This window comes from Oncorhynchus mykiss, chromosome 16 (assembly GCF_013265735.2).
Source record: "Oncorhynchus mykiss isolate Arlee chromosome 16, USDA_OmykA_1.1, whole genome shotgun sequence".
Taxonomy (NCBI): domain Eukaryota; kingdom Metazoa; phylum Chordata; class Actinopteri; order Salmoniformes; family Salmonidae; genus Oncorhynchus; species Oncorhynchus mykiss.
Window position 1 is genome coordinate 19,483,912 of NC_048580.1, and position 17,055 is coordinate 19,500,966.

A 17,055-nucleotide genomic window follows, 5' to 3' on the forward strand; every position below is an offset into this window, starting at 1 on the left:
AAAGTACAGGGAGTGAATATTTCATGAAATACGGACATGGAACAGGACAGGACAATGTCTGGACATGAACACATAACGACATTAATGCTGACTCAGGGAACAAACGTGGGAGCAGACAGTTATAGACGGGGCAATCAACCAAGGGTAAAGAGTCCAGGTGAGTCCAATGAGTGCTTCTGCGCATAATGTTGGTGACAGGTTTGCGTAATGAAGGGCAGCCTGGCGCCCTTGAGCACCATAGAGGGAGAGTAGGAGCAGGCGTGACAGGAATGGGAAATTCGATATAGGCCAATAGTTGTTTTAAATTTTCTGGGTCAAGGTTTGGCTTTTTCAAGAGAGGCTTTATTACTGCCACTTTTAGTGAGTTTGGTACACATCCGGTGGATAGGGAGTCATTTATTATGTTCAACATAGGAGGGCCAGGCACAGGGAGTAGCTCTTTCAGTAGTTTAGTTTGAATAGGGTCCAGTATTCAGTTTGACAGTTTAGAGGCCATGACTATTTTCATGAACGTGTCAAGAGATACAGGATTAATAAACTTGATTGTCCATTGATCCTAGGTCCTGGTAGTTCTGAGCAGACTCAGGACAACTGAGCTTTGGAGAAATATGCAGATTCAAAGTGGAGTCCATAATTTGCTTTCTAATGATCATAATCTTTTCATCAAAGAAGTTCATGAATTTATCACTGCTGAAGTGAAAGCTATCCTCTCTTGTTGAAGGCTGCATTTAAGTTAGCTTTGCGACAGTATCAAAAATAAATGTTCTTATTCTCCTCAATTAGGTTGGAAAAATAGGATGATCGAGCAGCAGTGAGGGCTCTTCGATATTGCACAGTACTGTCTTTCCAAGCTAGTCGGAAGACTTCCAGTTTGGTGGCACGCCATTTCCGTTCCAAAATTCTGGAAGTTTGCTTCAAGTCTTGGGGGTATTTTCTGTATACCAGGAAGAACATTTCTTGTGACAAATGTTTTTTGTTTTTAGGAGTGCGACTACATCTAGGGTATTACACAAGGTTAAATGAAGATCCTCAGTTAGGTGGTTAACCAATTTTTGTACTCCGATGTCCATGGGTAGGTGGAGGGAGTCTGGAAGGGCATCTAGGAATCTTTGGGTTGTTTGAGAATTTATAGCACAGCTTTTGATAATCCTTGTTTGAGGTCTGAGCAGATTGTTTGTTGTAATTGCAAACGTAATATAATGGTGGTCCGATATGATTATGAGGAAAAACATTTAGATCCACAATATATTTAATCCACGGGACAAAACTAGATCCAGGGTATGACTGTGGCAATGAGTAGGTCTGGAGACATGTTAGACAAAACCCACTGAGTTGACGGTGGCTCCGAAAGCCTTTTGGAGTGGGACTGTGGACTTTTCCATGTGAATATTAAAGTCACCAAAAATTTGAATATTATCTGCTATGACTACACAGTCAGGGAACTCAATGAGGAATGCTGTTATACTGCCCAGGAGGCCTGTAAACAGTAGCTATAAAAAGTGATTGATTAGGCTGCATAGATTTCATGACTAAAAGCTCAAAATACAAAAACAGTCATTTTTAAATGTATTTTAATTTAAATTTGCTGTAATAAATGTTAGCAACACCTCCACCTTTGCGGGATTTGTGAAGAATATGGTCACTAGTGTAACCAGGAGGAAAGGCCTCATTTAACACAGTAAATTCATCAGGCTTGATCCATGTTTCAGTCAGGCCAATCACATCAAGATTATGATCAGTGATTAGTTCATTGACTATGACTGCCTTGGAAGTGAGGGATCTAACATTAAGTAACCCTATTTTGAGATGTGAGATATCACAATCTCTTTCAATAATGGCAGGAATGGAGGAGGTCATTATTCCAGTGAGATTGCTAAGGCGAACACCGCCATGTTTTGTTTTGCTCAACTTAGATCGAGGCACAGACATGGTCTCAATGGGGACAGCTGAGCTGACTAAACTGACTGTACTAGTTGCAGACCCCACTAAGCTGGCAGGCTGGCTAACAGCCTGCTTTCTGGCCTGCACCCAATCTCATTGTGGAGTTTGAGGAATTAGAGCCCTGTCTATGTTCATAGATGAGATGAGAGCACCCCTCCAGCATGGATGGAGTCCGTCACTCCTCAGCAGGCCAGGTTTGGTCCTGTTTGTGGGCGAGTCCCAAAAAGAGGGCCAATTATCATCAAATTCTATCTTTTGGTAGGGGCAGAAAACAGTTTTCAACCAGGGATTGAGTTGTGAGTCTGCTGTAGAGCTCATCACTCCCCCTAATTGGGAGAGGGCCATAGACTCGATGCAGACACATCTTTCTCGCTGATTTACACGCTGTAGCTATGTTGCGCTTTGTGAGCTCTGTCTGTTTCATCCTAACTTTGTTGGTGCCGACGTGGATAACAATATCCCGACACTCTCTACACTCGCCAATTTTAGCCTTAGCCATCAACATCTTCAGATTAGCCTTTACGTCGGTAGCCCTGCACCCTGGTAAACAGTGTATGATCGCTGGACGATTCTTTATCAGTCTAATACTGCGTGGGTAATTGAGTCGCCAATGACTAGGGTTTTCAATTTTATCAGAGCTAATGGTGGAAAGCTTCGGCGGCTCAGACCCCGTAATGTGTAGAGGAGAGACCTGAGAAGGCTCAGCCTCTGACTCCGACTAGTTGCTTCATCGGGATAACCGGTTGACAGAAACTCAGCTGAATGAGCGACACCAGGTGAGTATGCCGACAGCATTTCTTTCCAGAAGCCTTGAGAAAATTGTCCTGCTGCGGTGACTGTGCGGGGGGATTTATACTACTATCTGTACTTACTAGTGACACAGATGCTGTTTCATCCTTTCCTACACTTAAATTGCTCTTGCCTAACGATTGCATCTGGAGCTGTGCTTCCAACACGGCTATCCTCACCATAAGGCGATAGTTCTCCTGTATATGATGAATACAGCGACTGCAATTAGATGGCATAGTGTTACTGTTACTACTTAGCTTCGGCTAGTGGAGGTCCTGTAGAACCATGTCCAGATAAAGCATCTGGGCTGAAAAAGTTGAATGAAAAAAGTTGAGTGAGGAAAAAACTAAAACATTGGTAAATGTTTTAAAAGTAAAAAATGAAGAGTTTGGCAGATAGCCAAGTTGTAATAAACAGCACAACAGCACTGAGACAAGTCCGGAAGTTGAGGGCAGGGCAAAAAAGTGAATCTGGCTCCAAGAGGGTGACGTCTGGTTCCAGATCTGTCGGGGAAGCAGAGTTGACTAAAGCACTACAGTCTCAATGAGTGGTCTGGACAGATACGCTTACTATATTAATTCCTGCTATCGCATGTTCACAATCAGGAAGTCCTGATACCATCCCACCCACCCATCCACCCTCCACTCCCTTTGAAAGTATTGTATGTCTCCCAGAGAAGACTTTGTGCAGTCATTTGGGACTGGAACTGAGACAACCACAAACCAAATTCGAAACAAAAGTGGAAAACATATACATTTAACCTATTCAATTAGACAGATATTACAACAAAGAGGTAAACAGAGAAATAATGTGATGGAAGACGAGTTCTTGTTTTTCCGGAATATGGGAATGGAGGGAAAACAGAAAAACTGGGAGATAAATGTGTTAGTTGTGGTCTGGGGTAGAGGGTATCTAGGGTAGGTGGCAGTTGATTTAGGCCCTTTGTCCGGAAGTTCACAGAAACTGGTGTTGGCTTTCATTTGGGTCTGGGGAGCACACATGTAAATCAAATCAAATAAAAATGTATTTGTCACCATCACAATTTACAGCAGGTATAAAAGGTGCAGCCAAATGCTTATGTGCTAGCTCCCTCAACAATGCAGTACATTAGTCAATAACAATAATAACAATAAAAAGAGTCAAGTAAAAAGTATCAAGTAATAGAAGTAATAAGAAAGGTAGCATGCATAGTGATAATGGACTGTATTATACTGTATTTACAAATATAAAGTGGGTAGTGACTTGGTTACGCAGTGGAATTAATACTATATACAAGAACAGCAGCGTTGTGTGTTTGTGTGTGTGTGTGTGTGTGTGTGTGTGTGTGTGTGTGTGTGTGTGTGTGTGAGAGAGAGAGTTATAACTGCATGTGGGTGCTTGGGTGTATTTATGGGTGGTTTGTGTATGTTTGTGTACGTTTGTGTGTAAGGGTTGGATGTCTGGGTAGTCAGTGCAAATACAGTGCAGATAGTCTCTGAGGTACAATAATCTCTAAGGTGCAGGTCTGTGCAGAGAGACAGCCAGGGTTAGCTGTTCAGCAGTCTTAGTACCCTAACTGGTCTGTGACTAGACCAGACCCGATTGGACCTGAGTGACAAAAAAAGTAAATATTCTATAGGCTATGCAGAGCCATGGTCGGGTCCATATGGGTTTATCAGCTGTAGTTACATAGACCCGATGACAATCAAACAGGACCCGACCCGGACCCGAGGGACAAGTTAGCATTTCAGACCTGAACCCGATAGGGCCTGGATCGGATCTCGGGTATATTGAGTTGACCTGTGAAGGTATCTAGTGTACAGGAGGGGGCTGAGCACACACCTCTGGGGAGCCCCCGTGTTGAGGTCAGCATGGCGGAGGAGTGGGTCCAGGGTGTCAGGTGAGGTGGAGCTGCTGTGGTCCTTGACCAGCCGCTTGAAGCACTACAGGGCAATAGTCATTTAGGCCAGTTACCTTAGTTTGTATGGGTACAGGGACAATGTTGGAGATCTTGAATCAGGGAGAGGTTGAATATGTCCTTTGACACTCCAGCCAGCTGGTGTGCACATGCTCTGAGGATGCGGCTGAGGATACAGTCTGGGCCGGCTGCTTTGCGAGTATTCACGTTGGCCACAGAGATCGAGAGCTCACAGTCCTCTAGAGCAGAGGAGGCCCTCGTAGGAGGATCGGTGTTGATTACCTCGAAGCAAGCAAAGAAAGTGTTTCGCTCGTCTGGGAGAGAGGCATCAGTTTTCGCTGCACAGCTGGTTTTCCCTTTGTAGTCCGTTATGGTTTGTAGTCCTTGCCACGTGTCTCGAAATGGACCCGTTGAAATGCGATTCCACTGTGTACCCTGTACTGTATTTTTGTGTCTTTTATTGATTTCTGGTGGTCGTAGCTGATCTTTTTGTATTCCTCCATATCCCCAGAAATCTCACCGGATTTAAATGCATTGGTCCACATGCTCAGTTTCATGCGGATGTTGCTATTTACACGCGGTTGGGAACTTACTGAAAATATCTTACTACGGGTACTTCCTGCTTTAATTTCTGCATGTAAACTGGTAGAAGCAGGATGGAGGCGTGGTCTGATTTATCAAAGGGGGGGGGGGGGGGGCTTTGTATCCGTCTCGGAATGGAGACTAACAATGATCCAGGGTATTTTTCCCGCGAGTGAGGCAGGAGATGTGTTGGTGTGTTCGGGAGCATTTTTCTCATATATATCCTTTGTTAAAGTCCCCAGCCATATCAGATGCAGCATCAGGATATGTGGTCTCCAGTTTGTATAATGTCCTGAGCAATTCCTTGAGTGGCAGCGTGGTGTTGGCCTGGGGGGGATGTACACAGCTGAGATACAAACTGATGTAAATTCTCTCTGGAAATAATGGGGTCGGCATTCATCGTGATGTATTCATGTAGCTTGTCTATTCTCGTTTAGTTATCTCAAATTCCTTTTAAGAGATCAACTCAGGTCTCACACGGACGTCTGTCTTGAAGCGAGTCAGAGAGGTCAAGAGTTGTAGTCTTTGTTTACATGATTGCATGGATCTGTTCAACATCACTGCTGTACAAGATGCATTCGTGATAATGCAGCATCAGGTTGTTGACACTTTATACACAGGCGTGTTATGCACTCACCTTTGGGTTAATGCTATTTACTGGACCTTGTGAGATAACTTGAGAACAAGTAGAGAGATCACTATGAATAAAGCTATCTATGTCTATTTTTACTCAAATAAATTTTAGACAGATGTTAAAGAAAATAATGCATGTGACAATGTTTTAACCATGTTATATATATGCAGGCTGTATCACAACCGGCCGTGATTGGGAGTCCCATAGGGCGGCGCACAATTGGCCCAGCGTCGTGCGGGTTTGGCCAGTGTAGGTCGTCACGGTAAATAATTATTTGTTCTTAACTGACTTGCCTAGTTAAATAAAGGTTAAATAAATAAAATAAAATAAATGTGCCACTGTCAACCAAATGGCATGTCCATTTATGGACCTAGTTATATGAGAGATCCATAATATCAGCACCTCTGAACAGAAATATAGACGCAACATGTAAAGTGTTGGTCCCATGTTTCATGAGCTGAAATAAAAGATCCCAGAAATTTGCCATATGCTCAAAAGGCTTATTTCTCTCAAATTTTGTGTCCACATTTCTTTACATCCCTGTTAGTGAGCATTTCTCCTTTGCCAAGATACTCCATCCACCTGACAAGTGTGTCATATCAAGAAGCTGGTTAAACAGCATGATCATTACACAGGTGCACCTTGTGCTGGGGACAATAAAAGGCCACTCTAAAATGTACAGTTTTGTCACACAACACAATGCCACAGATGTCTCAAGTTTTGAGAGAGCGTGCAATTGGCATGCTGACTGCAGGAATGTCCACCAGAGCTGTTGACAGAGAATTAAATATTAATTTCTCTAGCAAAAGCTGCTTCTAACGTTGTTTTAGAGAATTTGGCAGTATGTCCAACTGTCCATTTGTTATTCTTATCTCTTACTTTTTTAGGGATTGTCTTAAAACTGCATTGTTGATTAAGGGCTTGTAAGTAAGCATTTCAGTGTTGTATACGGCGCATGTGACAAATCATTTTTGCTTGATTTGATTTGACAGCTGCAGATCATGTGTATGGCGTTGTGTGGGCTAGCGGTTTGCTGATGTCAACGTTTTGAACAGAGTGCCCCATGGTGGCAGTGGGGTTATGGTATGAGCAGGCATAAACTACAGACAATGAACGCAATTGCATTTTATTGATGGCACTTTGAATGCACAGAGATACCGTGACGCGATCCGGAGGCCCATAGTCGTGTCATTCATCTGCCGCATCACCTCATGTTTCAGCATGATAATGCCAGGCCCCATGTTGCAAGGATCTGTACACAATTCCTGGAAGCTGAAAATGTCCCAGTTCTTCCATGGCCTGCATACTCACCAGACAGGTCACCCATTGAGCATGTGTGGGATGCTCTGGATCGACTTGTACGAACAGCGTATTCCAGTTCCCGCCAATATCCAGAAATTTGCACAGCCATTGAAGAGGAGTGAGACAACAATCCACAGGCCACAATTAACAGCCCGATCAACTCTATGAGAAGGAAATGTGTCGCGCTGCATGAGGCAAATGGTGGTCACACCAGATACTGACTGGTTTTCTGACCTTTTTTTTAAGGTATCTGTGACCAACAAATGCCTATCTGTATTCCCAGCCATGTGAAATCCATAGATTAGGGCCTAATGAATTTATTTAAATGGACTGATTTCCTTATATGAACGGTACTCTGTTCAATCTTTGAAATGATTGTATGTTGTATGTATATATTTTTGTTCAGCATAAGTGACAACAATTTATTAGTTCACATTGGAATGTAAACTGAACTGTTATCTCCAAAGTCATTATTTATTTGAGGAGGAAAAAGAGGTTTCACCTAGAGCTACAAAACTGCCAGAAAGCAGAAATGGAATTCAGCAGTTTAAGTGGGTCAGTGATACAGGATCTGAACCAGGAGTCATCCTACAAAACGGCAGATATCTTGAGTGATCACATATTGCCTTGCGGTCACAATCTCACAATCGTCAGGGAGGGTGATTGAGTATGGTCTCAGGTCAGGGTGGTCTCCCGGACTCCCTCCAGTACTCTTTGGGTCCAAGAAGAGAGTCAAAAGAAGAAGAATTGGGGGGGCTGGGGGAAACAAGTTAGCAGGCTGGGGACTGAATGTGGAGGGTGGCTCTTATCAGGGCATTCATGTGAGGTCAGGCGATGCCAATCAGTTGGCCTGGAAGAGGAGAGTCAGGAGCGAGGCCCGGCCCTTATGAGGCTGGCTCCCACAAACATTCATTAGAGACCAGTTGAGAGCTCTCTCAGTTCAGAATGACCTCCAGTTAGATAAGGCTACTCCAGCACAACAATGAGCAATGAGTCATGGGAAATAGACTGGCCAAACTCTTCTGGGATTATGCTGCCCGTGTTTGTTTATCACATGGAATAAATCTAATTCAACCCCTGTAGAGAAATAAAAAGGGCGCTGTTTGTGTGTGTGTGACATCTAATTACCAAACATTAGAGAAATGTCAATAGCATATTTACTGATATGTCCAGAGCTCGGTATGTTTGAAAGTTTGGCAAATGCATATGGTAAAGTCAAGTATTGTGTTTGTGTGCGCGCTCGCGTGCGCGTGTGTGCGATAGAAAGAGAGTCCCTGCTGTGAATTTACACAACTAATTGCATAAAGTGCATTGTCATTATCAAAGTGCTGTGCACTGCAGTACCAACATATTCTATCAAGCCAATAATTAATTCCACTGACCACTCACTGTATGCTTCCAACCTACCGGAAAGAACTGGTGAAAGTGCTTAGGCGACAGGTTTGAATTCTGTCCGTGTAGGCTACTTGTTCAAATGGGTGTGGAGGAGCGGACAAGCGGGAGGGGAGGGAGGAGAAGCAGACATCGACACCTAGGCAGTGGCAGTTATATCCACAAGACGAGAGGGGATAGACGTTTCTCAATGGAGTGCGTATTTTGAACCATAGCCTGTACAGGGACCTCAGAGTGGAAAAAATATTTTTCAATCCGGCGTTGATCGTGCAGCTGCGGGAAGGGACAATTGCGCGCAAGGAATAAACATGGCCCCAAGTCTATATCTCCACGGGGCCTTGGCTGTGTTTTGTGTGACTCTAACCTGCAATGGATTTAATATAGACTCACGGTTTCCAGTTATCAAAGAAGGGAAAACCAAGGGCAGTTTCTTTGGATTTGCTGTTGCCTTACACAAACAGACGGAAGGGTCCACGAAATACCTGTGAGTATCCGCGGTGTACCTCCTATGCAACTGTTCTATCCTCTTCAGGCGCCATAAATTGTGGCGTTCCACTGATAATTCGATTTGGATAGGTACACTACACACTAGAAACGACATAAAAGGAAAACCAGCTACTTAGAAGTTCCATCTGTTCTTGCTCTTTAAAACACCTTTCTTCCTTTCATGTGCACGTCTTTAATGTCGGAAAGGTTCCAAGTTATTTGAAACTTCAATAGTTTTTGATGTAGAGCCTGTTTAGATTAGCCCACTTTATGAAGTTCACTAGAACACCTGTCCAAAATAAGCGGGTATTGGCCACGTGTATTTTGTTTTATATTCTGCTGGCCGCAATCTCATAATTCAGTACAATTTCAACATGTCAGACACCTGTCCGAACTCGGGAACCAGCGATCCTATACTTTCATTCAAGAGCTTCTTATTTGGTCAATCGTACAAAATGCTTAATTTATATAAACATACATAGCATATCATCTAAAATAACAGGTTTAAAAGGCTATAACATAGACTTCAGTGACCATAGCCTACTGTCCTTGCTTGCGTGTACGCAATTCATGAAATATACTCCGCCAATATCGCTACACCTTTTTGTACGGATAAAGTGTAGCCAACACTTGTATCCAGAAAATATTTAGGCAACCCCCCGAGAAGAAGCATACATTTATAGTGTAGGCCGACATTACGATCACTAACATTATTTTCCACGTTTCCTCAACTTTCTTTAATTTCAGTTAAATTGTTCTCTCTAGTTAGTAAGTGTAAGAGAAACAATGGGTTCGGTGCCTGTGGTTAAAAACAGAACGTGCTGCTCAACGAATAAGGCTTTGTCCCATTATGATAATATGAATGGTCTTAAATTGATGATGTTGTCCCTCGTTGGCTGTCATGACAATCCATACCCGTCATTTTACACAATGGTTATTACAACGCTGTAAAATGTTAATAATAATAAACATGGCACTGATTCTTGTACCCTGATCTCAACAACAGTTTATAAACGATAAACAACTGCAGAGCTGTTGAATAAGATCAGTACTTAAATGCTTGTTACTTATTGAGTGGGCTGTGTTTTATAGCTGCAGGCAGATACTTCACGCTCATAGGGGGCACAGGGGCCCCCTCAGATTTGTCATGTTAAAAAATAAATACAAATAATAATAATTGGGTTGTTTCTCTGTAATTCTACTAGCCACCTAGCAATTCTATGAAGTTGGCTTTAGCTAGCCCAGATAGGTTCCCAATCTCCCAACCTCATAACTAGCTACCAAGAAGCCATTTCAGGCTATCAATCAAGTTACAGTAGCTAGCTTGTCTAACTATCTTAGCTTGTAGGCCTGCTGCCAAGGTTGGCAGACTTGAAAAGCAAGCAATAACTAAATGTACTGAAAAAGACTCACATTCCTTTAAATTTTTGACCCAGTTTCATTAAAAAAATAACCACCAGTCAGGAGGATACAGACAGCTCAAGAGGTATGCTTAGATATGCAGAAAAAAATACATGTGTATATATATATTTGTTAACCAAGAAAGTCAGCACAGTGATTATGGCTGTTTCAGGTGTTTGAAAAAACCTTCATTCTCCAATTTACGGACAAGGTAGCAGCTACTCTTCCTGGGGTCCAGCAAAATTATGTTTATACAATTTAAAAAACATTACAATACATTCACAGATTTCACAACACACTGTGTGCCCTCAGGCCCCTACTCCACCACTATCGCATATCTACAGTACAAAATCCATGTGTACGTGTGTGTATAGTGAGTATGTTATCGTGTGTGTGTGTGCATGTGTTTGCTCATATGTTTGTGGTGCATTTCTATCTGTTTTTTTATATCTAATTTTACTGCTTGCATCAGTTACTTGATGTGGAATAGAGTTCCATGTAATCATGGCTCTATGGAGTACTGTGCGCCTTCCATAGTCTGTTCTGGACTTGAGGACTGTGAAGAGACCTCTTGTGGCATGTCTTGTGGGGTATGCATTGGTGTCCGAGCTGTGTGCCAGTAGTTCAAACAGACAGCGTCAATACCTCTCATAAAGTAGTGATGAAGTCAATCTCTCCTCCACTTTGAGCAGGGAGAGATTGACATGGATATTATTAATATTAGGTCTCTGTGAACATCTAAGGGCCAGTCGGGCTGTCCTGTTCGGAGCCAATTGCAATTTTGCTAAGTCCCTTTTTGTGGCACCTGACCACACGACCGAACAGTAGTCCAGGTGTGACAAAACCAGGGCCTGTAAGACCTGCCCTGTTGATAGTGCTGTTAAGAAGGTAGAGCAGCGCTTTATTATGGACAGACTTCTCCCCATCTTAGCTACTGTTGTATCAATATGTTTTGACCATGACAGTTTACAATCCACGGTTACTCCAAGCAGTTTAGTCACCTCAACTTGCTCAATTTGCATATTATTTCAAATCAAATTTTATTGGTTACATACACGTGTTTAGCAGATGTTATTGTGTGTGTAGCGAAATTCTTGTTTTTCGAGCTCCGACAGTGCAGTAATATCTAACAAATAATATCTAGCAATTTCACAACATATAGCAAATACGCACAAATCTAAGTAAAGGAATGGAATTAAGAAAATATAAATATATGGACGAGCAATGTCAGAGCGGCATAGACTAAAGATACAGTAGAATAGTACAGAAAACAGTATATACATATGAGATCAGTAATGCAAGATATGTAAACATTATTAAAGTGACTAGTGTTCCATTTATTAAAGTGGCCAGTGACTTCAAGTCTATGTATATAGGCAGCAGCCTCTAATGTGCTAGTGATGGCTATTTAACAGTCTAAGGGCCTTGAGATAGAAGCTGTTTTTCAGTCTCTCGGTCCCAGCTTTGATGCACCTGTACTGATCTCACCTCTGGATGATAGCGGGGTGAACAGGCAGTGACTCGGATGGTTGTTGTCCTTGATAATCTTTTTGGCCTTCCTGTGACATCGGGTGGTGTAGGTGTCCTGGAGGGCACATTCTTTGCCCCCGGTGATGCGTTGGGCAGACCACACTACCCTCTGGAGAGCCCTGCGGTTGGGGGTGGTGCAGTTGACGTACCAGGCGGTGATACAGCCCGACAGGATGTTCTCAATTGTGCATCTGTAAAAGTTTGTGAAGGTTTTAGGTGCCAAGCCAAATTTCATCAGCCACATGAGGTTGAAGAGGCGCTGTTGCTGTCTGTGTGGGTGGACCTTTTCAGTTTGTCAGTGATGTCAGTGATGTATTATCTGAGGAACTTGAAGCTTTCTACCTTCTCCACTGCAGTCCCATCCATGTGAATGGGGGGTGCTCCCTCTGCTGTTTCCTGAAGTCCACAATCATCTCTTTTGTTTTGTTGACGTTGAGTGAGAGGTTATTTTCCTAGCACCACACTCCCAGAGCCCTCACCTCCTCCCTGTAGGCTGTCTCATCATTGTTGGTAATCAAGCCTACTACTGTTGTGTCTTCTGCAAACTTGATGATTGCATTGGAGGCGTGCTTAGTTTCTCCTCCACTTTGAGCCAGTCATGGGTGAACAGGGAGTACAGGAGAGGGCTGAGCATGTACCCTTGTGGGGCCCCAGTGTTGAGGATCAATGAAGTGGAGGTTGTTACCTACCTTCACCAAACGGGGAGCTGCCCGTTAGGAAGTCCAGGATCCAGTTGCACAGGGCGGGATTCAGACCCAGGTCCTCGAGCTTAATGATGAGCTTGGAGGGTACTATCGTGTTGAATGCTGAGCTATAGGCAATGAACAGCATTCTTACATAGGTATTCCTCTTGTCCAGATGGGATAGGGCAGTGTGCAGTGTGATGGCGATTGCATCGTCTGTGGATCTATTGGGGTGGTAAGAAAAGTGTAGTGGGTCTAGGGTGACAGGTAAGGTAGAGGTGATATGATCCTTGACTAGTCTCTCAAAGCACTTCATGATGACAGAAGTGAATGCTACAGGGCAATCGTCATTCAGTTCAGTTATCTTTGCTTTCTTAGGTACAGGAACAATGGTGGCCATTTTGAAGCATGTGGGGACAGCAGACTGGGATAGGGAGAGATTGAATATGTCTGTAAACACACCAGCCAGCTGGTCTGCGCATGCTCTGAGGACACAGCTAGGGATACCTTCTATCCTCAAAGCTGATGGAGAAGGTGTTTAGTTTGTCCGGAAGCAAGACGTCAGTGTCTGTGACATGGCTAATTTATTACAAGGTTTAGTTGAGGTTTAGGGTTTAGTAAATGATTTGTCCAAATACAATGGTTTTAGTTTTAGAAATATTTAGAACTAACTTATTCCTTGCCACCCACTCTGAAACTAACTGCAGCTCTTTGTTAAGTGTTGCAGTCATTTCAGTCACTATAGTAGCTGACATGTATAGTGCTGAGTCATCTGCGTACATAGACACACTGGCTTTCCTCATGTCATTAGTAAAGATTGAAAAATGTAAGGGGCCTAGACAGCTGCCCTGGGGAATTCCTGATTTTACCTGGATTATGTTGGAGAGGCTTCCGTTAAAGAACAGACTCTGTGTTCTGTTAGACAGGTAACTCTTTATCCACAATATAGCAGGGGGTATAACACCATAACACAAATACGTTTTTCCAGCAAACACACATTTTTCCAAAGGTTTACTAAGGGTTGATAACAGGCTGATTGGTCGTCTATTTGAGCCAGTAAAGGGGGCTTTACTATTCTTAGGTAGGGGAATGACTTTTGCTTCCCTCCGAGCCTGGGGGCACATACTTCCTAGTAGGCTTAAATTGAACATTTGGCAAATAGGAATGGCAATGTCGTCTGCTATTATCCTCAGTAATTTTCTATCTAAGTTGTTAGACCCCGGTGGCTTGGACAACAACGTTTTTTCCCACCTCTTCCACACTCACTTTACGGAATTCAAAATTACAATGCTTGTCTTTCATAATTTGGTCATATATACTTGGATGCGTAGTGTTAGCGTTTGTTGTTGGCATGTTATGCCTAAGTTTGCACTTCAGCCACGCTCAAGGTACTAAACGATATCATAACCGCCATCGATAAAAGACAGTACTGTGCAGCCGTCTTCATTGACCTGGCCAAGGCTTTCGACTCTGTCAATCACCATATTCTTATCGGCAGACTCAGTAGCCTCGGTTTTTCTAATGACTGCCTTGCCTGGTTCACCAACTACTTTGCAGACAGAGTTCAGTGTGTCAAATCGGAAGGCATGTCTTTTTGGCGGTGCCACAGGGTCCAATTCTCGGGCCGACTCTTTTCTCTGTATATATCAATGATCTTGCTCTTGCTGCGGGCGATTCCCTGATCCACCTCTACGCAGACGACACCATTCTGTATACTTCTGGCCCTTCCTTGGACACTGTGCTATCTAACCTCCAAACGAGCTTCAATGCCATACAACACTCCTTCCGTGGCCTCCAACTGCTCTTAAACGCTAGTAAAACCAAATGCATGCTTTTCAAGCGTTCACTGCCTGCACCCGCACGCCCGACTAGCATCACCACCCTGGATGGTTCCGACCTAGAATATGTGGACATCTATAAGTACCTAGGTGTCTGGCTAGACTGTAAACTCTCCTTCCAGACTCATATCAAACATCTCCAATCTAAAATCAAATCTAGAGTCGGCTTTCTATTTCGTACCAAAGCCTCCTTCACTCACGCCGCCAAACTTACTCTAGTAAAACTGACTATCCTACCGATCCTCGACTTCGGCGATGTCATCTACAAAAGGGCTTCCAATAATCTCCTCAGCAAACTGGATGCAGTTTATCGCAGTGCCATCCGCTTTGTTACTAAAGCACCTTATACCACCCACCACTGCGACCTGTATGCTCTAGTCGGCCGGCCCTCGCCACATATTCGTCGCCAGACCCACTGGCTCCAGGTCATCTACAAGTCCATGCTAGGTAAAGCTCCGCCTTATCTCAGTTCACTGGTCACGATGGCAACACCCACCCGCAGCACGCGCTCCAGCAGGTGTATCTCACTGATCATCCCTAAAGCCAACACCTAATTTGGCCGCCTTTCTTTCCAGTTCTCTGCTGCCTGTCACTGGATGAATTGCAAAAATCGTTGAAGTTGGAGACTTTTATCTCCCTCACCAACTTTAAATATCTGCTATCTGAGCAGCTAACCGATCGCTGCAGCTGTACATAGTCCATCGGTAAATAGCACACCCAATTTACCTACCTCATCCCCATGCTGTTTTTATTTATTTACTTTTCTGCTCTTTTGCACACCAGTATCTCTACCTGCACATGACCATCTGATCATGTATCACTACAGTGTTAATCTGCTAAATTGTAATTATTCACCTACCTCCTCATGCCTTTTGCACACAATGTATATAGACTCTTTTGTGTAACTCTGTGTTGTTGTCTGTTCACACTGCTATGCTTTGTCTTGGCAGGTCGCAGTTGTAAATGAGAACTTGTTCTCAACTAGCCTACCTGGTTAAATAAAGGTGAAATAAAACAATAAAATAAAAAATCTTGCCAATTAAAAAATCATTAAAGTAGTTGGCAAAATCAGTTGGTTTTGTGATGAATGAACCATCTGATTCAATGAATGACGGAGCTGAGTTTGCCTTTTTCCTCAAAATGTTATTTAAGGTGCTCCAGCACTTTTTACTATCATTTTTATGTAATTTATCTTTGTTTTATAGTGTAGTTTCTTCTTCTTTTTATTCAGTTTATTGACATAATTTCTCAATTTGCAGTACGTTTGCCAATCGGTTGTGCAGCCAGACTTATATGTCATTCCCTTTGCCTCATCCCTCTCAACCATACAATTATTCAATTCCTCACCAATCCGTAGGGATTCAACAGTTTTTACAGTAATTTCCTGAATGGGTGCATGCTTATTAGTAACTGGAATAAGCAATTTCATAAATGTGCCAAGTGCAGCATCTGTTTGCTCCTCATTACACACCATTACATTGTGCCCCTTCAGATTTGTTTGTGGTGCATGAAGCCCCCGGCTGCAGGTGAAACAGGTGTGGCCAGGTGATCTGTGTTACAGCCTGCAGCATGTCTGTGTGGTGAGTGCACTGAAGGTCCTAAAAGGCATCCATGCCGAAGAAAATGTATCCTCAAGGGTTTAACTTATTATGGCCCAAGGAAAAGCAGCTATTGATTTTCAGTTGGAATACCATACCATTCCTCTCACACACAAACAAGTTTTCCTTCGCTTATGTTCTCTTAAGTATGCTTTATATGCATTGGAGTTTCTCGGTCTTGAACATGTACATTGCCTTCAGAAAGTATTCACACCCCGTTACTTTTTCCACATTTTGTTGTATTACAGCCGGACATAAAAATGTAGATTTTTTTGTTGTCACTGGCCTACACACAATTACCCATAATGTCAAAGTGTTCTAGAAATGTCTTGCCTACACGTTTTTACAAATTCATTGAAAATGAAAAGCTGAAATGTCTTGAGTCAATAAGTATTCAACCTCTTTGCTAATGGAAGCCTAAAAAAGTTCAGGATTTGCTTAACAAGTCACATGATAAGTTGCATGGACTCACTCTGTGTGCAATAATAGTGTTTAACATGATTTCTGAATGACTACCTCATCTCTGTACGTCAGACAGGTCCTTCAGTCAAGCAGTGAATTTCAAACACAGATTTAACCACAAAGACCAGGGAGGTTTTCCAATGCCTCGCAAAGAAGTGCACCTATTGGTAGGTGGGTACAAATAGAAAAAGAAGACATTAAATATCCCTTTGATCATGGAGAAGTTATTAATACCACTTTGGATGGGATATCAATAAACCCAGTCACTACAAAGATACAGGTGTCCTTCCTAACTCAGTTGCTGTAGGGGAAGGAAACCACTCAGGGATTTCACCATGAGACCAATGATGACTTTAACAGTTAAATGGCTGAGATAGGAGAAAACGGAGGATGAATCAACAACATTGTAGTTAAAAGAAGGAAGCCTGTACAGAATAAAATAATACTAATAAATAATACGGCAAAAAATGTGGCAAAGCAATTAGTGTTATATGTTTGGAGAAAATCCAATACAACACAT

The 17,055-nt window shown here is 42.8% G+C and overlaps 1 protein-coding gene across 1 annotated transcript in view; it reads left to right on the forward strand.

Annotated features, from left to right (window-relative positions):
* The first annotated feature begins 8,629 nt into the window (after positions 1-8,629).
* Positions 8,630-17,055, forward strand: part of itga3b (integrin, alpha 3b) — a 56,823-nt gene continuing 48,397 nt past the window's right edge. Inside the window, exon 1 of the mRNA XM_036946427.1 lies at positions 8,630-9,021. Within this exon, the coding sequence (XP_036802322.1) occupies positions 8,846-9,021 (176 nt within the window). The 5' untranslated portion in view covers positions 8,630-8,845. The remainder of the gene's footprint in view (positions 9,022-17,055) is intronic.